General features: G+C 29.1%; 2 protein-coding genes across 2 annotated transcripts; one reads left to right on the plus strand and one right to left on the minus strand.

The window, feature by feature from the left end:
* Positions 1-2,314: 2,314 nt before the first annotated feature.
* On the plus strand, positions 2,315-4,245 carry LOC120432423 (serine--tRNA ligase, cytoplasmic). The gene is made up of 2 exons (XM_039597626.2): positions 2,315-3,813; positions 3,874-4,245. The coding sequence occupies exons 1-2, from the start codon at positions 2,455-2,457 to the stop codon at positions 4,018-4,020; spliced, it is 1,506 nt and encodes a 501-aa protein (XP_039453560.1). The 5' UTR covers positions 2,315-2,454; the 3' UTR covers positions 4,021-4,245.
* A 4,066-nt stretch (positions 4,246-8,311) lies between these two features.
* Positions 8,312-18,902, minus strand: LOC120432438 (pre-mRNA-processing factor 40 homolog A). The gene is made up of 3 exons (XM_039597656.2): positions 16,889-18,902; positions 8,802-9,110; positions 8,312-8,744 (listed from the first exon to the last, which is right to left on the minus strand). Exons 1-3 carry the CDS (start codon positions 18,824-18,826, stop codon positions 8,544-8,546), a joined length of 2,448 nt encoding a protein of 815 aa, XP_039453590.1. The 5' UTR covers positions 18,827-18,902; the 3' UTR covers positions 8,312-8,543.
* Positions 18,903-21,097: the final 2,195 nt, after the last annotated feature.

Below are 21,097 nucleotides of genomic sequence, written 5' to 3' on the forward strand. Positions count from 1 at the left end.
ATACACGTTGTTAAAATGTTATGCAAAATTTGAATTTAATCAATTTTGAGCGATTCTCAAAAAATTGAACAAGCAAGCCCGAAGAAACGCAGTCACGTTTTAAGAATAAAAAAAAATCAGTTTTTTTAATCTAACATTGTAAAATTGTAGCATAAAAAAAATTAAAAGTTGCAGAATAGAAAAATGCCAAATCATAAAAATTAAAAATTTGTCAAACTGTTAAACCCAATCAAAACAATAAAATTTAAGAATTGACGCGTTGTAAAATCGTAGTATAAAAAAATCGAAAAAAATAAACGTTGTTAAAATTTTTAAATAGTTAAATCGTTAAAATGCTAAAATTCTAAAATTCCAAAATTCTAAAATTTCTAAAATTCTAGAATTTTATAATTCTAAAATTCTAAAATTCTAAAATTCTCAAACTCTAAAATTCTAAAATTCTAAAATCCTACACACTTAGATTTTTATGCCGAACTTCGGCAAAATTCTGCCGAAATCAGAACAACTTATCGCTCGGCAGAAATATATGCCGAATCTCGGCAAAATGGCAGTCATTCTACCGAATTCTCGGAGAAAAAAGACAGTTAATATGCCGAAGTTCGGCATTTTTCTGCCGAAAAAATCAGTTGTTCTGTTTTCGGCAGAATTCTGCCGAGCTCGAAAATCAAAAATGACTGTATAAAATTCTAAAATTCTAAAATTCTAAAATTCTGAAATTCTAAAATTCTAAAATTCTAAAATTCGAAAATTCGAAAATTCGAAAATTCGAAAATTCGAAAATTCTAAAGTTCTAAAATTCTAAAATTCTAAAATTCTAAAATTCTAAAATTCTAAAATTCTAAAATTCTAAAATTCTAAAATTCTAAAATTCTAAAATTCTAAAATTCTAAAATTCTAAAATTCTAAAATTCTAAAATTTTAAAATTCTAAAATTCTAAAATTCTAAAATTCTAAAATTCTAAAATTCTAAAATTCTAAAATTCTAAAATTCTAAAATTCTAAAATTCTAAAATTCTAAAATTCTAAAATTCTAAAATTCTAAAATTCTAAAATTCTAAAATTCTAAAATTCTAAAATTCTAAAATTCTAAAATTCTAAAATTCTAAAATTCTAAAATTCTAAAGTTCTTAAATTCTAAAATTTCTAAAACTTTAAAATTCTAAAATTCTAAAATTATAAAATACTAAAATTCTATAATTGTAATATTGCAAAATTAAAATGACAAAACAGATAAGTTAAGTTGAAATATTTAAATTTTTAAACTGTAAAATTTTAAAATAATTAACCTTAAAATCATAAGAAATCGAAAAAGAACTAAACCCGATTTTTCGAGACCCTATTCCATGAATTCCTAAAATTCCCAAAAAATGTTATTATCTAAAAATTCTTCAAAATTGCGTAAATTTCTGGAATTACTTAAATTTCTGAAATTACTTAAATTTCTGAAATTACTTAAATTTTGAAATTCATTTTTTATACGAAATGTAATTTTGGCAGCGCTGAAGTTTCCAATAGACAGTCCGATGTTTAGAAAAAAATCTTGGAAATGCTTCGACAAAATATCAAAAGTAATTTCACATTTTTTATTTAAATTAAAATACATGGCCTCAACAAACAATTTTTGGTTTTTTTTTGGTTAAAAAGTAAAATTAAACAAACAGACAAAATTATAGATTGTAAAAATGCAAGAAAAAATAATTATCAATTTGCTGAAAAAAAGTAAGATTGGAACTTATTTGCTACAATACAAGCTCTGCCTCTTAAGTAAAATAAAATTAAATATATAAAGTACACAAATTTACTATTTAAATCGTTTTTTAAATTTTCAGGATCACGACTTTCAGTCCTTAAACAACATAAAACATAATTTCACATATTAATGTATGCATTTTGTAAAAATCTAAAAATCTAGGAATCTCGCAATCGAGAACGTCGAGGCAATGTTGTAGTGAACAATTTATTTTTATTTAGGTATTTATTTTAGAGCAATATTTTTTTCTTCATTACAAATTAATTAGTCCTCGCTCTTAACCGCCAACCTCAGCCGGAACCGCCTCCCCCTCATCCCCCACCGGTTCCTTCTTCTTCATCTTCTCGCCAATCTCCTTGCTGCACAGGTTCTTCAGCTTGTTAAAGTTGTCCGCGTTGAACCGGCACCATCAATTTTGGGTAGGTTTCATTTTTGCAAAAAATAACAAAAATATACCGATCACATTGCATGATTCCCAGCAAGAGTGCATTGCAAGTTTTCGCATTCCCTTTCGTCATCTTTCGGCCCTGTCAAACCGCGACAACGAATCCATCATTCGCCACGTTTAGATCCCCGGCTCGGTTCTGCGGCAACATTTTTTTTCGCGAGTGTGTCCTTTTTCCGCTCCCCGTTCCTCGGACAAAAGGATTTCGTCATCCCTGGTAGTATCCACGTGAAAGGCAGAACAACCCCGAAGAAAAAAGATGGTGCTCGATCTGGATCTGTTCCGCAGCGACAAGGGCCACGACCCGGCCAAGGTGAAGCGGAACCAGGAGCTGCGGTTCAAGGATGTGGCGCTGGTGGACACGGTCATCGAGCAGGACGTCGAGTGGAGGCGGTGCCGGTTCAACGCGGACAACTTTAACAAGCTGAAGAACCTGTGCAGCAAGGAGATTGGCGAGAAGATGAAGAAGAAGGAACCGGTGGGGGATGAGGGGGAGGCGGTTCCGGCGGAGGTTGCCGGGGATTTGCTGGGCGTTAAGAGCGAGGACTTGAAGAAGCTGACGGTGAATCAGATCAAGAAGGTGAGGGGGTTGATTGAGGATGCGGTTGTGGAGAACGAGAAGAAGTTGGGCGAGGCTGAGGTGAAGAGGAATACGGCGTTGCGGGAGGTTGGGAACCATTTGCACGAGAGCGTTCCGGTGAGCAACGACGAGGACGAGAACAAGGTCGAGCGGACCTTTGGGGATTGCGAGAAGAAGCTGAAGTACTCGCACGTTGATTTGATTGTGATGATTGACGGGATGAACGGAGAGAAGGGAGCTGTTGTTTCCGGAGGTCGCGGGTATTTCCTTACTGGTCCGGCGGTGTTCTTGGAACAGGCGTTGATTCAGCACTCGTTGCACATTCTGCACGGCAAGGGCTACACTCCGCTTTATACGCCGTTCTTCATGCGCAAGGAAGTGATGCAGGAAGTGGCCCAGCTGTCCCAGTTTGACGAGGAACTGTACAAGGTCGTGGGAAAGGGCAGCGAAAACAAGTCCGAGGACGGTAGCACCGACGAGAAGTACCTCATTGCCACCTCGGAACAACCCATCGCCGCTTATCACCGTGACGAATGGATCCCGGAGGCTTCCCTGCCGATCAAGTACGCCGGCTTATCGACCTGCTTCCGTCAGGAGGTCGGTTCTCACGGTCGTGACACGCGTGGAATCTTCCGCGTGCACCAGTTTGAAAAGGTCGAACAGTTCGTGCTCACTTCCCCCCATGACAACAAGTCCTGGGAAACGATGGACGAGATGATCGGCAACGCCGAAGAGTTCTGCCAATCCCTGGGAATCCCGTACCGCGTGGTCAACATCGTCTCCGGTGCCCTGAACCACGCCGCCTCCAAGAAGCTCGACCTGGAAGCGTGGTTCGCCGGCTCCGGTGCGTTCCGAGAGCTCGTCTCCTGCAGCAACTGTCTCGACTACCAGGCGCGCCGACTCCTGGTCCGTTACGGCCAAACCAAGAAGATGAACGCCGCCGTCGACTTTGTGCACATGCTGAACGCGACGATGTGCGCCACCACGCGCGTCATCTGCGCCATCCTCGAGACGCACCAGACCGAGACGGGCGTTAAGGTAAGATCCCTCCAAGAAATACCCTGAAACAAATCTACAACACAAATCTCTTTGAAACAGGTCCCGGAACCCCTTAAAAAATTCATGCCGGAAAAGTACCGCGACGAGATCCCGTTCGTGAAGCCGGCCCCGATCGAGCTAGAAGCGGCAGCGGCCGCCGCCAAGAAGGACAAAAAGGGCGGCAAGAAGGAAACTGCGGCAGCCTAATCTCTCGTGACTCAGTGATTCGAATCGGCTAGGAGGCATTTCCGACAATGAAACCGTTTTGTCGTCTTCTTTCGTAATGCATACATATTTTTAAACTCACTTATTATTTATAATATCGATTGAGCGAACAGTTGAAGAGTGTTAATTCAGGATAGCAATTTGAGTTTGCTGGTGTGCTGGAAATCACGCGGAAATAAAAAGTGCGCAAGCTTGAAGCTTACAGAACTGAGCGTTTTAATTTGACTAATACTTGAGAATCCCTTAAACTGAATTAATAAACTTATATTCCGTCATCAGCTTTACTTTATTCTTATGCTACTTATGCTTTACTTTTTGGGTCAAAATTTCGGTTAGAGGCCCAAATTTTGAGAAAAAATAAAAATTTCGTGATTCGATTATCCGGAGTGAAATTTTGACGAGGACTTTGGATAACCGAGTGGTTATATTTTTCAAATCACTGGATTTACGAGTTTTTGAATTTCTGAAAAAAAAAACTCTTTTACTTACAATGTTTGCACTTAATTTTTTTGATTTTTTTAAATGTTGAATTAATAATTTTTTAATCTTTTAAATTCATGAGTTTTTGAATTTCTAAATTCTGATTTTTAAAAAGTTTATAAATAAAAAAAACATTTTTTTTTAATTTTAGTTTGAATTTTAAAACTTTAGGATTTCTAATTTTGTTTTTTTTTAATTTTTTAAATCATTTGTTTTTTGTTATTTCTGATTTTTTCAATACTTTTTATTTCGAAATTTATATTTGTATTTGAATTGCTAAATTTTAACATTTTTACATTTCGAAATTTGAAAATTGTACAATTTTGAAGTTTTAAATTTCATAATTTTATGATCATGATTTTTTTTACGTTCAATTTTTTTTTATTCATAAATTGTAATATTTAGCACTTCAAAATTTTAAAATTGTAGAATTTTAATATTTTAAATTTTTGAATTTTAAAATCATCAATTTTTTATATTCGCATTTTTCAATTTTTTATTTCTGAAATAACTTTTTTATTTAAAAAATAGATTCTTGCACTTAAAATTTTTGAATTTTTAAACTTATGGATTGAATATTTTTTTAATTTTTAGATTTATGAGTTTTTGAATTGCTTAGTTCCTATTTTAAATAAGTTCATAAATTCAAAAATTTAAATCTTTTGAATTTTTGTTTGCATGTATTTTACAATTTCTAAATTTTAATATTTTTACATCTCGAATTGTTAAAATTGTGCAATGTTTGACTTTTAAATTTCTGAATTTAATAATCATGATTTCTTTTTTCTTTTGCATATTCAGTTTTTAAAATTCCTAAATTTTTATATTGTAACATTTCAAAATTTTAAAATCGCGGATCATGTATTTTTGAATAATCTCATTTTCCAATTTTTTAAATGATTTTTTTAATTTAAGTTTTCTAAACTTAATTTTTTTTCAATTTATCAATGATTTTTTTTTGAATTTACAGATTCATGAGTATTTGAATTTCAAAATTATGACTTTAAAAATGTTTTAAAATCTAGTAATTTAAAATTTTTGTTTGCATGTATTTTTTTAATTCCTGAATTTTAATATTTAAACATTTTTAAAATTTTAAATTGTAGAACTTTTAGGTTTTGAAATTCTAAATTTTAAAATCATAGATATTTTTTAATTTTTATATTCGTATTTTAGATTTTTTAATTTATGAAATAGGGGAAGGTGGGGCAAGACGACCATACGGGGCAAGAGGAACAATCGCGCGTACGGCCGTAATTTTTACAATTTTGATTATTTCCACTATGAGGAATTGTTGCTAGCAAAGCAATTAGCTGATTCTACTACCACATAACCGCCAAAACGACGTGAACGCCACGTGGCATAAAATTTAATGAAGTTTTTTTCAAAACCTTTGTTTTCTTATAATATTTGGAAAGTACAAAATAAGGCTTAGGTTTCGTTTTAAGGCTCATTTTTCAAAATGCTATTTTTCCTAGATCAGTAGTGTCCCTACCAATGACTTGCACCTTTTATAAAGTATGATTCAACTTTTGGTTATTTTTGTTGAGAGCTTTTAATTTTTTTTGTTCATGAGGGGCAAGTGTACCATATGGATTTTTAGTATGGAAAAAAAAAGAAATGCTACAACAACATATTTTATTAGGAAATAAATACATAAAAGTACTTAAAATCTGATAAACAATTGTTAAAAAAAATTGTCTATGCAAAATATAGTGATATTATGAAAATTTCCTTTTACCATCTAAGTTATATGTTTTTTTTTCGTAAAAACGATCAAATTTTTACTAAAATATTATTATTTAATCTAAAAATGAAAGAAACGTTTCAAATACATTCTAATCTGATGTATCTAAGTGATAACAGTTCAATTGTTAGCAAATTAACATGTTGTTTCATGCATTGTTCCTCTTGCCCCAACGGGTTGTTCGTCTTGCCCCACTAGTTGAGAAAAACGTACGGAAAATCAAAATTTTTAAAATCATTAAATCAATCATAAAAAATTAAAAAACAGGATTTTTTTTAAAACTTGTTCTATCAAAGTCTTAGTCAAGACCTGGAAAAAGATGATTATAAAAAAATCTGACAGATTTTTTAACGTTTATGATGGGTTATAACGAGCATTTCCTTAGCTTGTTACACTTGCCCCACTTTCCCCTTACTTTTTTTTATGTGAAATATAAATTGCATTATTATTTTTTTGAATTTTTTTAATCTCTTGAATTAATTTTTTTTTGAATTTAAAGATTTATGAATTTTTGTTTTTCTAAATTCTAATTTTAAAAAAGTTCATAAATCCAAAAAAATGTTTTGTTTAATTATTGTTTGCATGTAATTTTGAATTCCTAAATTTAAATATTTTTCATTTCAAAATGATTAAATTGTACAATTTTTGAGTTTTTACTTTCGGAATTCTTAACCTTTTGAATATTCGGTTTTTTTACTCCTGCATTTCGAAATTTTAAAATTGTAGAACTTTAAGGTTTAAAATTTTAAAATCTTAGATTTTATTTTTTTTTTATTTTCAAATTTTTGAATTTTGAAATTTTTGAGTTTTTAAATTTTGTAAATGACTTTTTTTAATTAAAATTTATACGTTTTAATTTTTTTTCAAATTTTGAATAAATGATTTTTTAATTTTTAGGTTCATGAGTTTTTGAATTTCTGAATTCTAATTTTAAAAAAAGTTCATAAATATTTGTACATTTTTAAATTTTTGTTTGCATGTATTTTTAAATTTTTGAATTTCTAAATTTTAATATTTTAACATTTCGAAATTTTTAAATTTTAGAATTTTTATGTTTTAAGTTTTTGAATTTTAGAATCATATTTTTTTATTTTGAATACTTGTATTTTTAAAAAAATCTTCATTTTTAAAACTAAGGAAGGTTCGCCAAAAAGTGACAACTTTAGCCTCTCTGGAACCAGTTCCGGTAAATCTGCAGATTGTATGGGAAATCAAATTTTGTTCACAGGAGGCTGAACAAGACGAAGTTTGTCGGGTTTAGCTTGTATTTTTATAGTTTATTTTAAATGTCCGTAAATTTCTGAATCTGTGAATTTTTATTGCCAGAAAATAAAATGATAACTGTGATGGCATTTTTCGTCATTTTACTTAATTCTAAGCAAATGAAAATTGGTTCTTTGCGTTTCTGCGTTTTGTAATTCGTCCCCATGATTGATGATTTTCAATTTAAAAAAAATGAAAATCGCAAAATTAAACTGAACAATTTGAAAATCCTTAAAATCTTAATAAATTCAAGAATTCAAAAATTAAAGAGCCCAAAAAATGAGGAATTGAAAAAACTACTAAAAATCGAAGAACAAAAATTCTTATATTTGTTAAATTCTAAAATTGTTTAATTCAATTCTTAAATTCTAAAATTTTTTGAATTATATTAAATTTTTGTGAATATTTTTTTGATTTATTTTGGATTAGGCCGGTACAATTTTTTTTTGTCGGTGTATAACTTTAAACAAACAGGACCGTGAGCGAGGGATCCCGCCGTTTCTTCCTCCCCAGCAGTCTCTGAACTGTATTGTTGTTTGAACATTCATGCTCAATCTCAATCCCCTTAAACGAACTATCTTTGCGATTAAGTTTACGCAGTTAGCCTGGCCGTTTAGAAAAGAAGGATGTTGGTAGTAACCATCCCGACATTCTCCAGGTTTCTTTCGAATAGATGGCTGCTCTAAGCAACTAATGTTATCAAAATCATGAATTTGAAAAATCAATATTCTACTTGGTGAAACAGGGACACATTTCGGATAAATTAACACACATCGACAACGCACAATTTTTTGGCTTATCAAACTAAAAACTCGCACACGCTGATTGCGTCGCACACAGTGGTCACATCTATTGTTTGTTTTGTTTTTTGTTTTTAAGAGATACAATTACTTGTAAAAATTGCTGCTGCTGCTGCTACATCATTCACACTCTTCTAATGCCATTAATTCCTTCTTCTACGTGCACAATTTGTCTTCTCATCCCACCAAAACTCACCGCCACCGGCACCAGGTCGTCATTCGTCCATCATCTGCTCGTTCAGCTGAGCCAACAGGGCAGCCCGTTGCGATTCCAGCTCCGACTCGGACAGCGCCGCACCGTCGTCTTCCCGCGGCGAACGGGATCCACCGTTGCCGTGCCCGTTCGGGGATCGCCCACTGCCGCGACTTCCGGACCGCGAACGTCGCTTGTCCTTCTTCTTTTTGTCTTTCTTTTTCTGAAATTGCAGTCAAATTTAGATAAAATTTCAAAATCTATACGAAATTGTCCTCACCTTCTTCCGCTCAACCTCCGGCGACGGTGACCGCGAACCCGGGAGTTCAGCGCCGTTCCGCGAATCGGCCGCCGCAAGCGAACCCTCCTCGAAGGAAGGCGAACGCGACGAGTGCTTGCGGTGCTTCTTCTTCTTCTTGCGCTTGCGCTCGCCCCGCTCACTCGGGGCGTCGCTAATCGGTTCCGATTCGGCGCCACCGCCAGGGGACATGGCCCCGGCCGATTTGGAGCGTGACCGGGAGCGGGATTTGCGCGACTTTTTCGACGATTTGGCGGGCTTTTCGTACTCGGGCTCGGACTGGTCGGAGTCCTGGAAAGAATTTAAGAAATAATAAATTAAGCCCATGAAATTTTCAGGATTTTAATATTTTTGAATTTTAAAGTTTAAAAATTTTAAAATTTTAGAATTTTAGAACTTTAGAATTTTAGAATTTTGAAATCTGAGAATTTAAAAATTTTAGAACTTTAGAATTTAAGAATTTTAGATTTTTTTAGAATTTAAGAATTTAAGAATTTAAGAATTTTAGAATTTCAGAATTTTAGAATTTTAGAATTATAGAATTTTAGAATTTTAGAATTTTAGAATTTTAGAATTTTAGAATTTTAGAATTTTAGAATTTTAGAATTTTAGAATTTTAGAATTTTAGAATTTTAGAATTTTAGAATTTTAGAATTTTAGAATTTTAGAATTTTAGAATTTTAGAATTTAAGAATTTTAGAATTTTAGAATTTTAGAATTTTAGAATTTTAGAATTTTAGAATTTTAGAATTTTGGAATTTTAGAATTTTAGAATTTTAGAATTTTAGAATTTTAGAATTTTAGAATTTTAGAATTTTAGAATTTTAGAATTTTAGAATTTTAGAATTTTAAAATTTAAGAATTTAAGAATTTAAGAATTTAAGAATTTAAGAATTTAAGAATTTAAGAATTTAAGAATTTAAGAATTTAAGAATTTAAGAATTTAAGAATTTAAGAATTTAAGAATTTAAGAATTTAAGAATTTAAGAATTTAAGAATTTAAGAATTTAAGAATTTAAGAATTTAAGAATTTAAGAATTTAAGAATTTAAGAATTTAAGAATTTAAGAATTTAAGAATTTAAGAATTTAAGAATTTAATAATTTAAGAATTTAAGAATTTAAGAATTTAAGAATTTAAGAATTTAAGAATTTAAGAGTTTAAGAATTTAAGAATTTAAGAATTTAAGAATTTAAGAATTTAAGAATTTAAGAATTTAAGAATTTAAGAATTTAAGAATTTAAGAATTTAAGAATTTAAGAATTTAAGAATTTAAGAATTTAAGAATTTAAGAATTTAAGAATTTAAGAATTTAAGAATTTAAGAATTTAAGAATTTAAGAATTTAAGAATTTTAGAATTTAAGAATTTAAGAATTTAAGAATTTAAGAATTTAAGAATTTAAGAATTTAAGAATTTAAGAATTTAAGAATTTTAGAATTTAAGAATTTTAGAATTTTAGAATTTAAGAATTTAAGAATTTAAGAATTTTAGAATTTAAGAATTTAAGAATTTAAGAATTTAAGAATTTAAGAATTTAAGAATTTAAGAATTTAAGAATTTAAGAATTTAAGAATTTAAGAATTTAAGAATTTAAGAATTTAAGAATTTAAGAATTTAAGAATTTAAGAATTTAAGAATTTAAGAATTTAAGAATTTAAGAATTTAAGAATTTAAGAATTTAAGAATTTAAGAATTTAAGAATTTAAGAATTTAAGAATTTAAGAATTTAAGAATTTAAGAATTTAAGAATTTAAGAATTTAAGAATTTAAGAATTTAAGAATTTTAGAATTTTAGAATTTTAGAATTTTAGAATTTTAGAATTTTAGAATTTTAGAATTTTAGAATTTTAGAATTTTAGAATTTTAGAATTTTAGAATTTCAGAATTTTAGAATTTTAGAATTTTAGAATTTTAGAATTTTAGAATTTTAGAATTTTAGAATTTTAGAATTTTAGAATTTTAGAATTTTAGAATTTTAGAATTTTAGAATTTTAGAATTTTAGAATTTTAGAATTTTAGAATTTTAGAATTTTAGAATTTTAGAATTTTAGAATTTTAGAATTTTAGAATTTTAGAATTTCAGAATTTTAGAATTTTAGAATTTTAGAATTTTAGAATTTTAGAATTTTAGAATTTTAGAATTTTAGAATTTTAGAATTTTAGAATTTTAGAATTTTAGAATTTTAGAATTTTAGAATTTTAGAATTTTAGAATTTTAGAATTTTAGAATTTTAGAATTTTAGAATTTTAGAATTTTAGAATTTTAGAATTTTAGAATTTTAGAATTTTAGAATTTTAGAATTTTAGAATTTTAGAATTTTAGAATTTTAGAATTTTAGAATTTTAGAATTTTAGAATTTTAGAATTTTAGAATTTTAGAATTTTAGAATTTTAGAATTTTAGAATTTTAGAATTTTAGAATTTTAGAATTTTAGAATTTTAGAATTTTAGAATTTTAGAATTTTAGAATTTTAGAATTTTAGAATTTTAGAATTTTAGAATTTTAGAATTTTAGAATTTTAGAATTTTAGAATTTTAGAATTTTAGAATTTTAGAATTTTAGAATTTTAGAATTTTAGAATTTTAGAATTTTAGAATTTTAGAATTTTAGAATTTTAGAATTTTAGAATTTTAGAATTTTAGAATTTTAGAATTTTAGAATTTTACGATTTTAGAATTTTAGAATTTTAGAATTTAGAATTTTAGAATTTTAGAATTTTAGAATTTTAGAATTTTAGAATTTTAGAATTTTAGAATTTTAGAATTTTAGAATTTTAGAATTTTAGAATTTTAGAATTTTAAATTTTAGAATTTTAGAATTTTAGAATTTTAGAATTTTAGAATTTTAGAATTTTAGAATTTTAGAATTTTAGAATTTTAGAATTTTAGAATTTTAGAATTTTAGAATTTTAGAATTTTAGAATTTTAGAATTTTAGAATTTTAGAATTTTAGAATTTTGGAATTTTAGAATTTTGGAATTTCGGAATTTTGGAATTTTGGAATTTTGGAATTTTGGAATTTTGGAATTTTGGAATTTTGGAATTTTGGAATTTTGGAATTTTGGAATTTTGGAATTTTGGAATTTTGGAATTTTGGAATTTTGGAATTTTGGAATTTTGGAATTTTGGAATTTTGGAATTTTGGAATTTTGGAATTTTGGAATTTTGGAATTTTGGAATTTTGGAATTTTGGAATTTTGGAATTTTGGAATTTTGGAATTTTGGAATTTTGGAATTTTGGAATTTTGGAATTTTGGAATTTTGGAATTTTGGAATTTTGGAATTTTGGAATTTTGGAATTTTGGAATTTTGGAATTTTGGAATTTAAGAATTTTAGAATTTTAGAATTTTAGAATTTTAGAATTTTAGAATTTTAGAATTTTAGAATTTTAGAATTTTAGAATTTTAGAATTTTAGAATTTTAGAATTTTAGAATTTTAGAATTTTAGAATTTTAGAATTTTAGAATTTTAGAATTTTAGAATTTTAGAATTTTAGAATTTTAGAATTTTAGAATTTTAGAATTTTAGAATTTTAAATTTTAGAATTTTAGAATTTTAGAATTTTAGAATTTTAGAATTTTAGAATTTTAGAATTTTAGAATTTTAGAATTTTAGAATTTTAGAATTTTAGAATTTTAGAATTTTAGAATTTTAGAATTTTAGAATTTTAGAATTTTAGAATTTTAGAATTTTAGAATTTTAGAATTTTAGAATTTTAGAATTTTAGAATTTTAGAATTTTGGAATTTTAGAATTTTGGAATTTCGGAATTTTGGAATTTTGGAATTTTGGAATTTTGGAATTTTGGAATTTTGGAATTTTGGAATTTTGGAATTTTGGAATTTTGGAATTTTGGAATTTTGGAATTTTGGAATTTTGGAATTTTGGAATTTTGGAATTTTGGAATTTTAGAATTTTAGAATTTTGGAATTTTGGAATTTTGGAATTTTGGAATTTTGGAATTTTGGAATTTTGGAATTTTGGAATTTTGGAATTTTGGAATTTTGGAATTTTGGAATTTTGGAATTTTGGAATTTTGGAATTTTGGAATTTTGGAATTTTGGAATTTTGGAATTTTGGAATTTTGGAATTTTGGAATTTTGGAATTTTGGAATTTTGGAATTTTGGAATTTTGGAATTTTGGAATTTTGGAATTTTGGAATTTTGGAATTTTGGAATTTTGGAATTTAAGAATTTTAGAATTTTAGAATTTTAGAATTTTAGAATTTTAGAATTTTAGAATTTTAGAATTTTAGAATTTTAGAATTTTAGAATTTTAGAATTTTAGAATTTTAGAATTTTAGAATTTTAGAATTTTAGAATTTTAGAATTTTAGAATTTTAGAATTTTAGAATTTTAGAATTTTAGAATTTTAGAATTTTAGAATTTTAGAATTTTAGAATTTTAGAATTTTAGAATTTTAGAATTTTAGAATTTTAGAATTTTAGAATTTTAGAATTTTAGAATTTTAGAATTTTAGAATTTTAGAATTTTAAATTTTAGAATTTTAGAATTTTAGAATTTTAGAATTTTAGAATTTTAGAATTTTAGAATTTTAGAATTTTAGAATTTTAGAATTTTAGAATTTTAGAATTTTAGAATTTTAGAATTTTAGAATTTTAGAATTTTAGAATTTTAGAATTTTAGAATTTTAGAATTTTAGAATTTTAGAATTTTAGAATTTTAGAATTTTAGAATTTTAGAATTTTAGAATTTTAGAATTTTAGAATTTTAGAATTTTAGAATTTTAGAATTTTAGAATTTTAGAATTTTAGAATTTTAGAATTTTAGAATTTTAGAATCTTAGAATTTTAGAATTTTAGAATTTTAGAATTTTAAATTTTAGAATTTTAGAATTTTAGAATTTAAGAATTTAAGAATTTTAGAATTTTAGAATTTTAGAATTTTAGAATTTTAGAATTTTAGAATTTTAGAATTTTAGAATTTTAGAATTTTAGAATTTTAGAATTTTAGAATTTTAGAATTTAAGAATTTAAGAATTTAAGAATTTAAGAATTTAAGAATTTTAGAATTTTAGAATTTTAAAATTTTAGAATTTTAGAATTTTAGAATTTTAGAATTTAGAACTTATCGAAATTTAGAATTACATTTTTTTTTCTTTTTTTTATTTTAGAATTTTAGAGTTTTAGAATTTCAAAAAACTTGCAATTTAGAAATAAAAAAATAGGAAAAAAAACTTCTCAGTTAAAAATTGAAGAATTTAACATTTTTTAGTTGTGTTCAGCTGATTTTTTTGTTATTTTTTGAGAATTTTATATTTTAAAACATTACAAATAAGGAATTCATAATTTTACAATTAAACATCTTTGAGTTTTACGATTCAGGTATTAAAGAATTTCAGCACTTTTTAAATTATAATTTATGAGTTCTATAAAATTTGAGCTTAAGAATTTTTTTTTAATTTCAAAAATAAAAAGATTTTTTTTTTGGCATTACAATTTAGATTGTTAGAAATCTAGAATTTTTAAAATTAGGATCTCTTCAATTTTTAACCATGGAATTTTTAAATTCCAGAATAAAAAAAAAGGAAATAAAAAAGGGAATTAATTCCTAATTTTCGAGTTTTCCTATTTTAAATTTCAGACAGACAGTTATAAAAAAATAGAATTATAGAATTACAAGGTTATTTCAATGCATTAATTTTATAATCTTTTTTTTGTAACTTAGAAATCTGAATTAAAAATTCAAAAATTTTCAATTTGTGTTTATTTTAGAACTTTACAATTTGATTTTTTAGAAATTAGGATTTCAGAATCTAAAAATCAAAAAATCTTTGAGTTTATCGATTTGAAAAAATTAAAAAGTTATGATCTTTTTTTTGAAAATTGGTAATTAAAAAATCTTCCAAATTTTGAGTTATAGACTTTAAAAATCTAAAAATCGTGAGTATTTTATTTTGACATTTGGAAATCAAGATTTTTAAAGTTAGGATCTCTGGAATTTCAAAATTAGAGAATGTTTTGAATTTTAAAATATAAGAATCTTATAATTTTTGAATTTTAAAATCTCATGAAATTTTTATGCTATAAAATCATAGGATAAAAAAAGCTATTATGCTTTTTGAAACCATCTTAGATCTTCCGATATTTTCAAAATTATGGAATCATAGAATTTACTTTCAATTATTGTATTACAAAAATGAAACTAAACTAAAAAATTTCGAGTTTAAGAAATTTTAATTCTACGTAAATTTTATTTATATTATAAAATCAATTTTGTTTTTTTTTTATCGGAAATAATTAATTCTATAATTTTAAACTTGTTTTAATTTTAGAATTTTACAATTTAAAATTTTTAGAAATGAGGAATTTAGAAACTTAGAATTTAAATATCTTTGAGTTTTAAGATTTCAGCATTTGAGAACACCAGAACTTTAAATTTTTAGTTTTATTTTTCATTTATAATTGAAGAATTCTTGAATTTTTGGGTTAAGGAAAAAAAAAAAAAGATTCATGTATTTTGCAATTTTGATTTTTGGAAAGGTTGAATTTGAAAAAAAAGATAATTTGAACTTCAAAGTATGGAATTTTAAAATTTTACAGCTTTGGAATTTAAGAACTTTGGAATGGAAAAAACTAAATTTAAATTAAAAAAATGAGATTAAGAATTTTAGAATTGGACAATTTAAAAAAAATAATTTTGAATTTCAAATATTAGTTTTTTTTTACTTCATGAATATTATATTTATTTATTTTTAGTGTTTAAAAATCAAAATTGAAGAATTCTCATATTTTATTTTTTTTCATAAAAGGATTTTATACTTTAAAAAATATGAGTTAAGAATTTTCCTAATCTTTGTAAGAATATTAGAATTTTGTTTAATAATTTAAAAAAAAATAACTCAAATTATAATTTTTTTACTAAACAAGTTTTTTTTTTTAAATTTCAGTATCATGGAATTTTAAATTAATAATATTTTATAATTTAGATAATGTAAAGACAATTTTATTTTTTTTAATCAAGCCTATTTACGTCAGTGAATGATCACACTAATAAACAACCGGGCAGACGGCTTACAAATGTTAATTTATAAATTTAAAAATTTTACAATTCCAGAAATAAATTAAAAACTCATTCAGTACTTTCCCGCCCGTGTGGATCAATCGGACCGCGCACTGGATTCACAATCCAGAGGTCGCCGGTTCGAATCCAGCGGCGGGCGCTCTAAAATTCTTTGTGTAAATATGGGTATTCGGCGCCGTCGCTCCGTGCCATACTTTCATACACTTAGGAGCCCAGGGCGGCGAAGTCCTTGTAGATAAAAAGGAAGACACTAGTGGTTGGTACTAGCAATGGTGGCCGACAGCTATAAAGTCAACTTCGTCGTTTCAGTACTTTTGAGTTTAGGACCCTAAATTTTAAAATATTAATGTTTTGAATTTTAAACTGATATCAATTTTAATTCTTTAACATTCCAATTTTAGATTTTTCAAATTATTTGATTAACTAAGAATTTTATTTGTTTTAATTTTAGAAATTGAAAAATCCAAATTTTGGAATTCTGTTATGTATTTTGAACGTAGAAACTAATGATTTTTAGAATTAGAAAGTTTAAGAATCTCAGATTTTTTTTAAATTTACCTTTAAGCAAACGTTATTATTTCAGAACATATTTTTTTTAAAGTTATTTAGAATTTATAGAATTTTAGAATTCCAGAATTTGAGAATATGTGACTTCCATTTTTTTTTTAAATTTATATTCCACTATTAGATATTATATATTTTTTAGACTTTTAGAGGTATTGAGTATTGAAGATAACGATTTAGAATGTTTTAAATTGGAGAGATTTAAAATGCCAGGTTTTAAAATAATTCCAGTTTTAGATTTTTAATAACGTTATTTTTTTTTTAATTTTGGAGTGTTATTTTTAGAAGTTTGTAACTAATGAATTTTAAATTCTTTGTAAAGTATTTGAATTCAAGAATTTCAAAATTTAAGAACTAAACATTTGAAAAAGTAGAATTTATGATTTTACAAGTTTAAATTTTTTGGAGGATTTCTTTAGGTGGTGGGAGACATTGTTAAACAAGAAAACTTTCAACTCACCGACTTGGACGACGACCGCGACTTCTTCTTGTGCTTCCGGTTCTTCTTCTTCTTGGACCTCGAATGGTGATGACTGCACGAATCCTCCGCCTCCTTAATAAACTCCTCCCACAACCGCTCGACCTTGTCCTCCTGCTCGTACAGATCGTACACCTCCAGGTCGGCCACCAACTTCTGGGCCGTCTCCCAGCTATCGACCGCCGACAACCCTGCCTCAATCCAGATACTTTTGAGTTCACTTTCGAGCTTACGAATGCGTCGCGTTTCCTCCTTGAGCCGTTCCTTCTCGGCGGCTTCCGCTTTTTCTAGGAGCGAGTTGTAGGTCAGTTTGACGTTGCCGGCGTCCAGCGTGGCGGAGCGTTTGTCCTCGCACACGACGGTCGCGAAATCTTCAAAGGTCGTGGTGGATTGGACGAAGAATTCCTTCTCGCGGAGGATCTCCTTGATGACCTTCTTTTCGTCGTGGAAGCGAGCTTTCAGGTTTTCGACGTAGAATTTGAACAGGTCGAGCGGGGTGGAACCGATTTGGCCGAGCATGGCGGAGAAGCGCAGGTCGGCGGAGATGATGGGGTAGAGTTCGACCCAAAGGGACATGGAGGTTAGTTTGCCTTCCTCGTGGAGGCCGTCGAGAAGGGCGAGAAACTGGTCGCGGTTTTTGCGCTGTTGACGCTTGGTGCGCTTCTTCTCGCGCTCCTTCTCTTCGTCTTCTTCGCGTTCGAGGGCGCGGATGTGCTCTTCGAAGACGATCAGGGCGTCCTCCTTGTCCATGCCGAGCAGGTTGACGTCGCTCTTGAAGGAGACGTTTTCGAGAAGCATGACTTGGGCCTCGGACCAGGTCGTTTGGTACGAGACGGTGGTCATGGCCTCGAGGAGTTCGCCGAGGACGCGCATGTTGCGTTTTTTAAGGAGGCGCGATTCTTCCTTTTCGCGCTTTTGCAGGTTGAAGATGCAATCCTCGTAGATGTCTCGGCGGTCCTGCTCCGGGACGGACTTCCACACGTCCAGACTGGCGAACAGTTCGTCGCAGCGGTAGAACTTCATGGTCGAGTTCATCTTTTCGGAGGTCATGAGGAACTTTTCCAGGTCTTCCTTGCAGCGTTTGACCTTCAACCGTTGTTCCTCCTTTTCGTCCTTTTGCTTCTGGGTTTTATAAGCGTTGAATGCTTGCTTCTTCTCCTGGAGCTTCTTAAATACGTTAAACTTGGGGTCCTTCTGGCATATCTTGACGCACTGCTCCCAACTCGCACTCGACGGGATGTTCTTCTCCTTGAGAAACTCTTTAAATGCTTCAATCGCCTCCTTCTTGTCTTTGAACTCAATGACCGGCTCCTCCTCAACAGGAGGCACCTCCTCGACCGCACCCTTCGACGGTGCCGGCTCCTCGGGAACCTCAATCGCGGCCAACGTCGCCGCCATCGCCTGGTCCAGCGCCGACGAGCTGTTCTCCGCCGAACCCGGCATCACGCCCGAAAACGACCCGAGCGAATCTCCCCCCATTGCCGGCGAAACCACCGGAAGCACCACCGGTGGAATCATCAACGGCAGCCCCGCAGCCACCGCGCCCAACGTCTTGACCGCCGCTGCCTTGGCCGCTTCCGCCGCCAACCGTTCCGCCTCGACCTTGTCCTTCAGCTCGGAGTACTCCAACGGCGCCACCCACTGCGACTCCTTCGTGTTCACATTGTGGTAGTACACCTTGCCCTGGTCCGACTTGTACTCCTTCCACGGACAAGCGGCCAACAGCTTCTCCGCCGGGGACTTCAACTCGTCCGGTTTCTCCCACAAACTTTGCTTCGTCTTGCTGTTGTAGTAGTACATCCGGCCGTCCGGCGCCTTGTGCTCGGTCCACTCGCTAACCGGCATCGCGGCCATGGCCGTCGGCGGCGGCACACTGAACGGAACCATCGCCGGAAACGGCTGCACCGGCGGAACGGACATTTTAACGCGCACAGATTCCACTCGCGAAAAAACCGAAAGCCGCCGCGTCGCTGTCGAAAAATTTGACGTTTGAGCGTGTGAACGCAGCAGGGTCGAACTCAGAAGGCGCAGTTTGGCGAGTTTGACACACGGAAAACCGGCATTAGTCTTTAAAGACTTATTTTTAGCCTTTTTTGAAGTTAGGTCAGTATTGTCAGAAAAAGGCCTAAAAATTAGTCTTTTTTTGGGCCTAAATTTTAGGCTTTCTTTAGAACTTAGCGCAAAACTTAGAAAAAGACTAAATTTAAGGCTTTTCTGTACTATAAACTTTGGTTCACGATTTGACATGTCAAATCAGGAAAAGTTGAAGTTGCCGGTGGTGGTTGCTGTTCGTCGGACAGGGGCAGGATTTTGGCCAGTTTGCAGGTAAGTTTTTGTGGTTTTCCTGCCGGAAGGTTCGGCCAGAGTGAGACGGCGGCCGACTCGGCGGCCGAACGAAATGTCCGGGACAGGGGCAGGATTTTGGCCAGTTTGTAGGTAAGTTTTTGTGTTTTTCCTGCCGGAAGGTTCGGCCGGAGTGAGACGGCGGCAGAACGAAATACCGGGTTCCCAAATTCTGGTTCTCGGTACGGTGGAGGAAGACGGGAAGGCGTGTTTTTTTGCGGATGCAGGAGGGAAGCAACTTTTTTTTGTGGACGGCGTGGACGTGTGGACAGAAAATGGACGTGTGGACAGAAAATCGCGGAATGAATCCGCCGGGGATTGAAATCCAAAGTGGAAGCGAAAAAGGGCAACGAAGCGGGAGTGGACAACCGACGGTGGCGGTGAAAATTATGGTGGTGGTGGTTGTGTTTGTGTTAGTGAATAAGTGGTGTGTGTGTGTGTGTGTGTGTGTGTGTGTGTGTGTGTGTGTGTGTGTGTGTGTGTGTGTGTGTGTGTGTGTGTGTGTGTGTGTGTGTGTGTGTTTATGTGCTACTCGGTATGTATGTGTGTGTGTGTGTTAAAAAATTCAAAAATTCTAAAATCCTAAATTTCTAAAATTCTAAAATTCTAAAATTCTAAAATTCTAAAATTCTAAAATTCTAAAATTCAAAAATTCAAAAATTCAAAAATTCAAAAATTCAAAAATTCAAAAATTCAAAAATTCAAAAATTCAAAAATTCAAAAATTCAAAAATTCAAAAATTCTAAAATTCAAAAATTCAAAAATTCAAAAATTCAAAAATTCAAGAATTCAAAAATTCAAAAATTCAAAAATTCAAACATTCAAACATTCAAACATTCAAAAATTCAAAAATTCAAAAATTCAAAAATTTTAAAATTTTAAAATTTAAATATTTAAAAATTTAAAAAAAAATAAAATTTAAACATTTAAAAATTTAAAAATTTAAAAATTTAAAAATTTAAAAATTTAAAAATTTAATAATTTAAAAATTTAAAAATTTAAAAATTTAAAAATTTAAAAATTTAAAATTCAAAAATTCAAAAATTTTAAAATTCAAAACTTCAAAAAATTCTTAAATTCTTAAATTCTTATATTCTTAAGTTCTTAAATTCTTAAATTCTTAAATTCTTAAATTCTTAAATTCTTAAATTCTTAAATTCTTAAATTCTTAAATTCTTAAATTCTTAAATTCCTAAATTCTTAAATTCTTAAATTCTTAAATTCTTAAATTCTTAAATTCTTAAATTCTTAAATTCTTAAATTCTTAAATTCTTAAATTCTTAAATTCTTAAATTCTTAAATTCTTAAATTCTTAAATTCTTAAATTCTTGAAATCTTAAATTCTTAAATTCTTAAATTCTTAAATTCTTAAATTATTTAATTCTTTAATTTTTTTATTTTTTTATTTTTAAATTCTTTAATTCTTTAATTCTTAAATTCTTTAATTCTTAAATTCTTTAATTCTTAAATTCTTAAATTCTTAAATTCTTAAATTATTAAATTATTTAATTCTTTAATTTTTTTATTTTTTTATTTTTAAATTCTTTAATTCTTTAATTCTTAAATTCTTAAATTCTTAAATTCTTAAATTCTTAAATTCTTAAATTCTTAAATTCTTAAATTCTTAAATTCTTAAATTCTTAAATTCTTAAATTCTTAAATTCTTAAATTCTTAAATTCTTAAATTCTTAAATTCTTAAATTCTTAAATTCTTAAATTCTTAAATTCTTAAATTCTTAAATTCTTAAATTCTTAAATTCTTAAATTCTTAAATTCTTAAATTCTTAAATTCTTAAATTCTTAAATTCTTAAATTCTTAAATTGTTAAATTCTTAAATTCTTAAATCC

Source organism: Culex pipiens, chromosome 2, assembly GCF_016801865.2.
Source record: "Culex pipiens pallens isolate TS chromosome 2, TS_CPP_V2, whole genome shotgun sequence".
In the NCBI taxonomy this organism is placed as follows: Eukaryota; Metazoa; Arthropoda; class Insecta; order Diptera; family Culicidae; genus Culex; species Culex pipiens.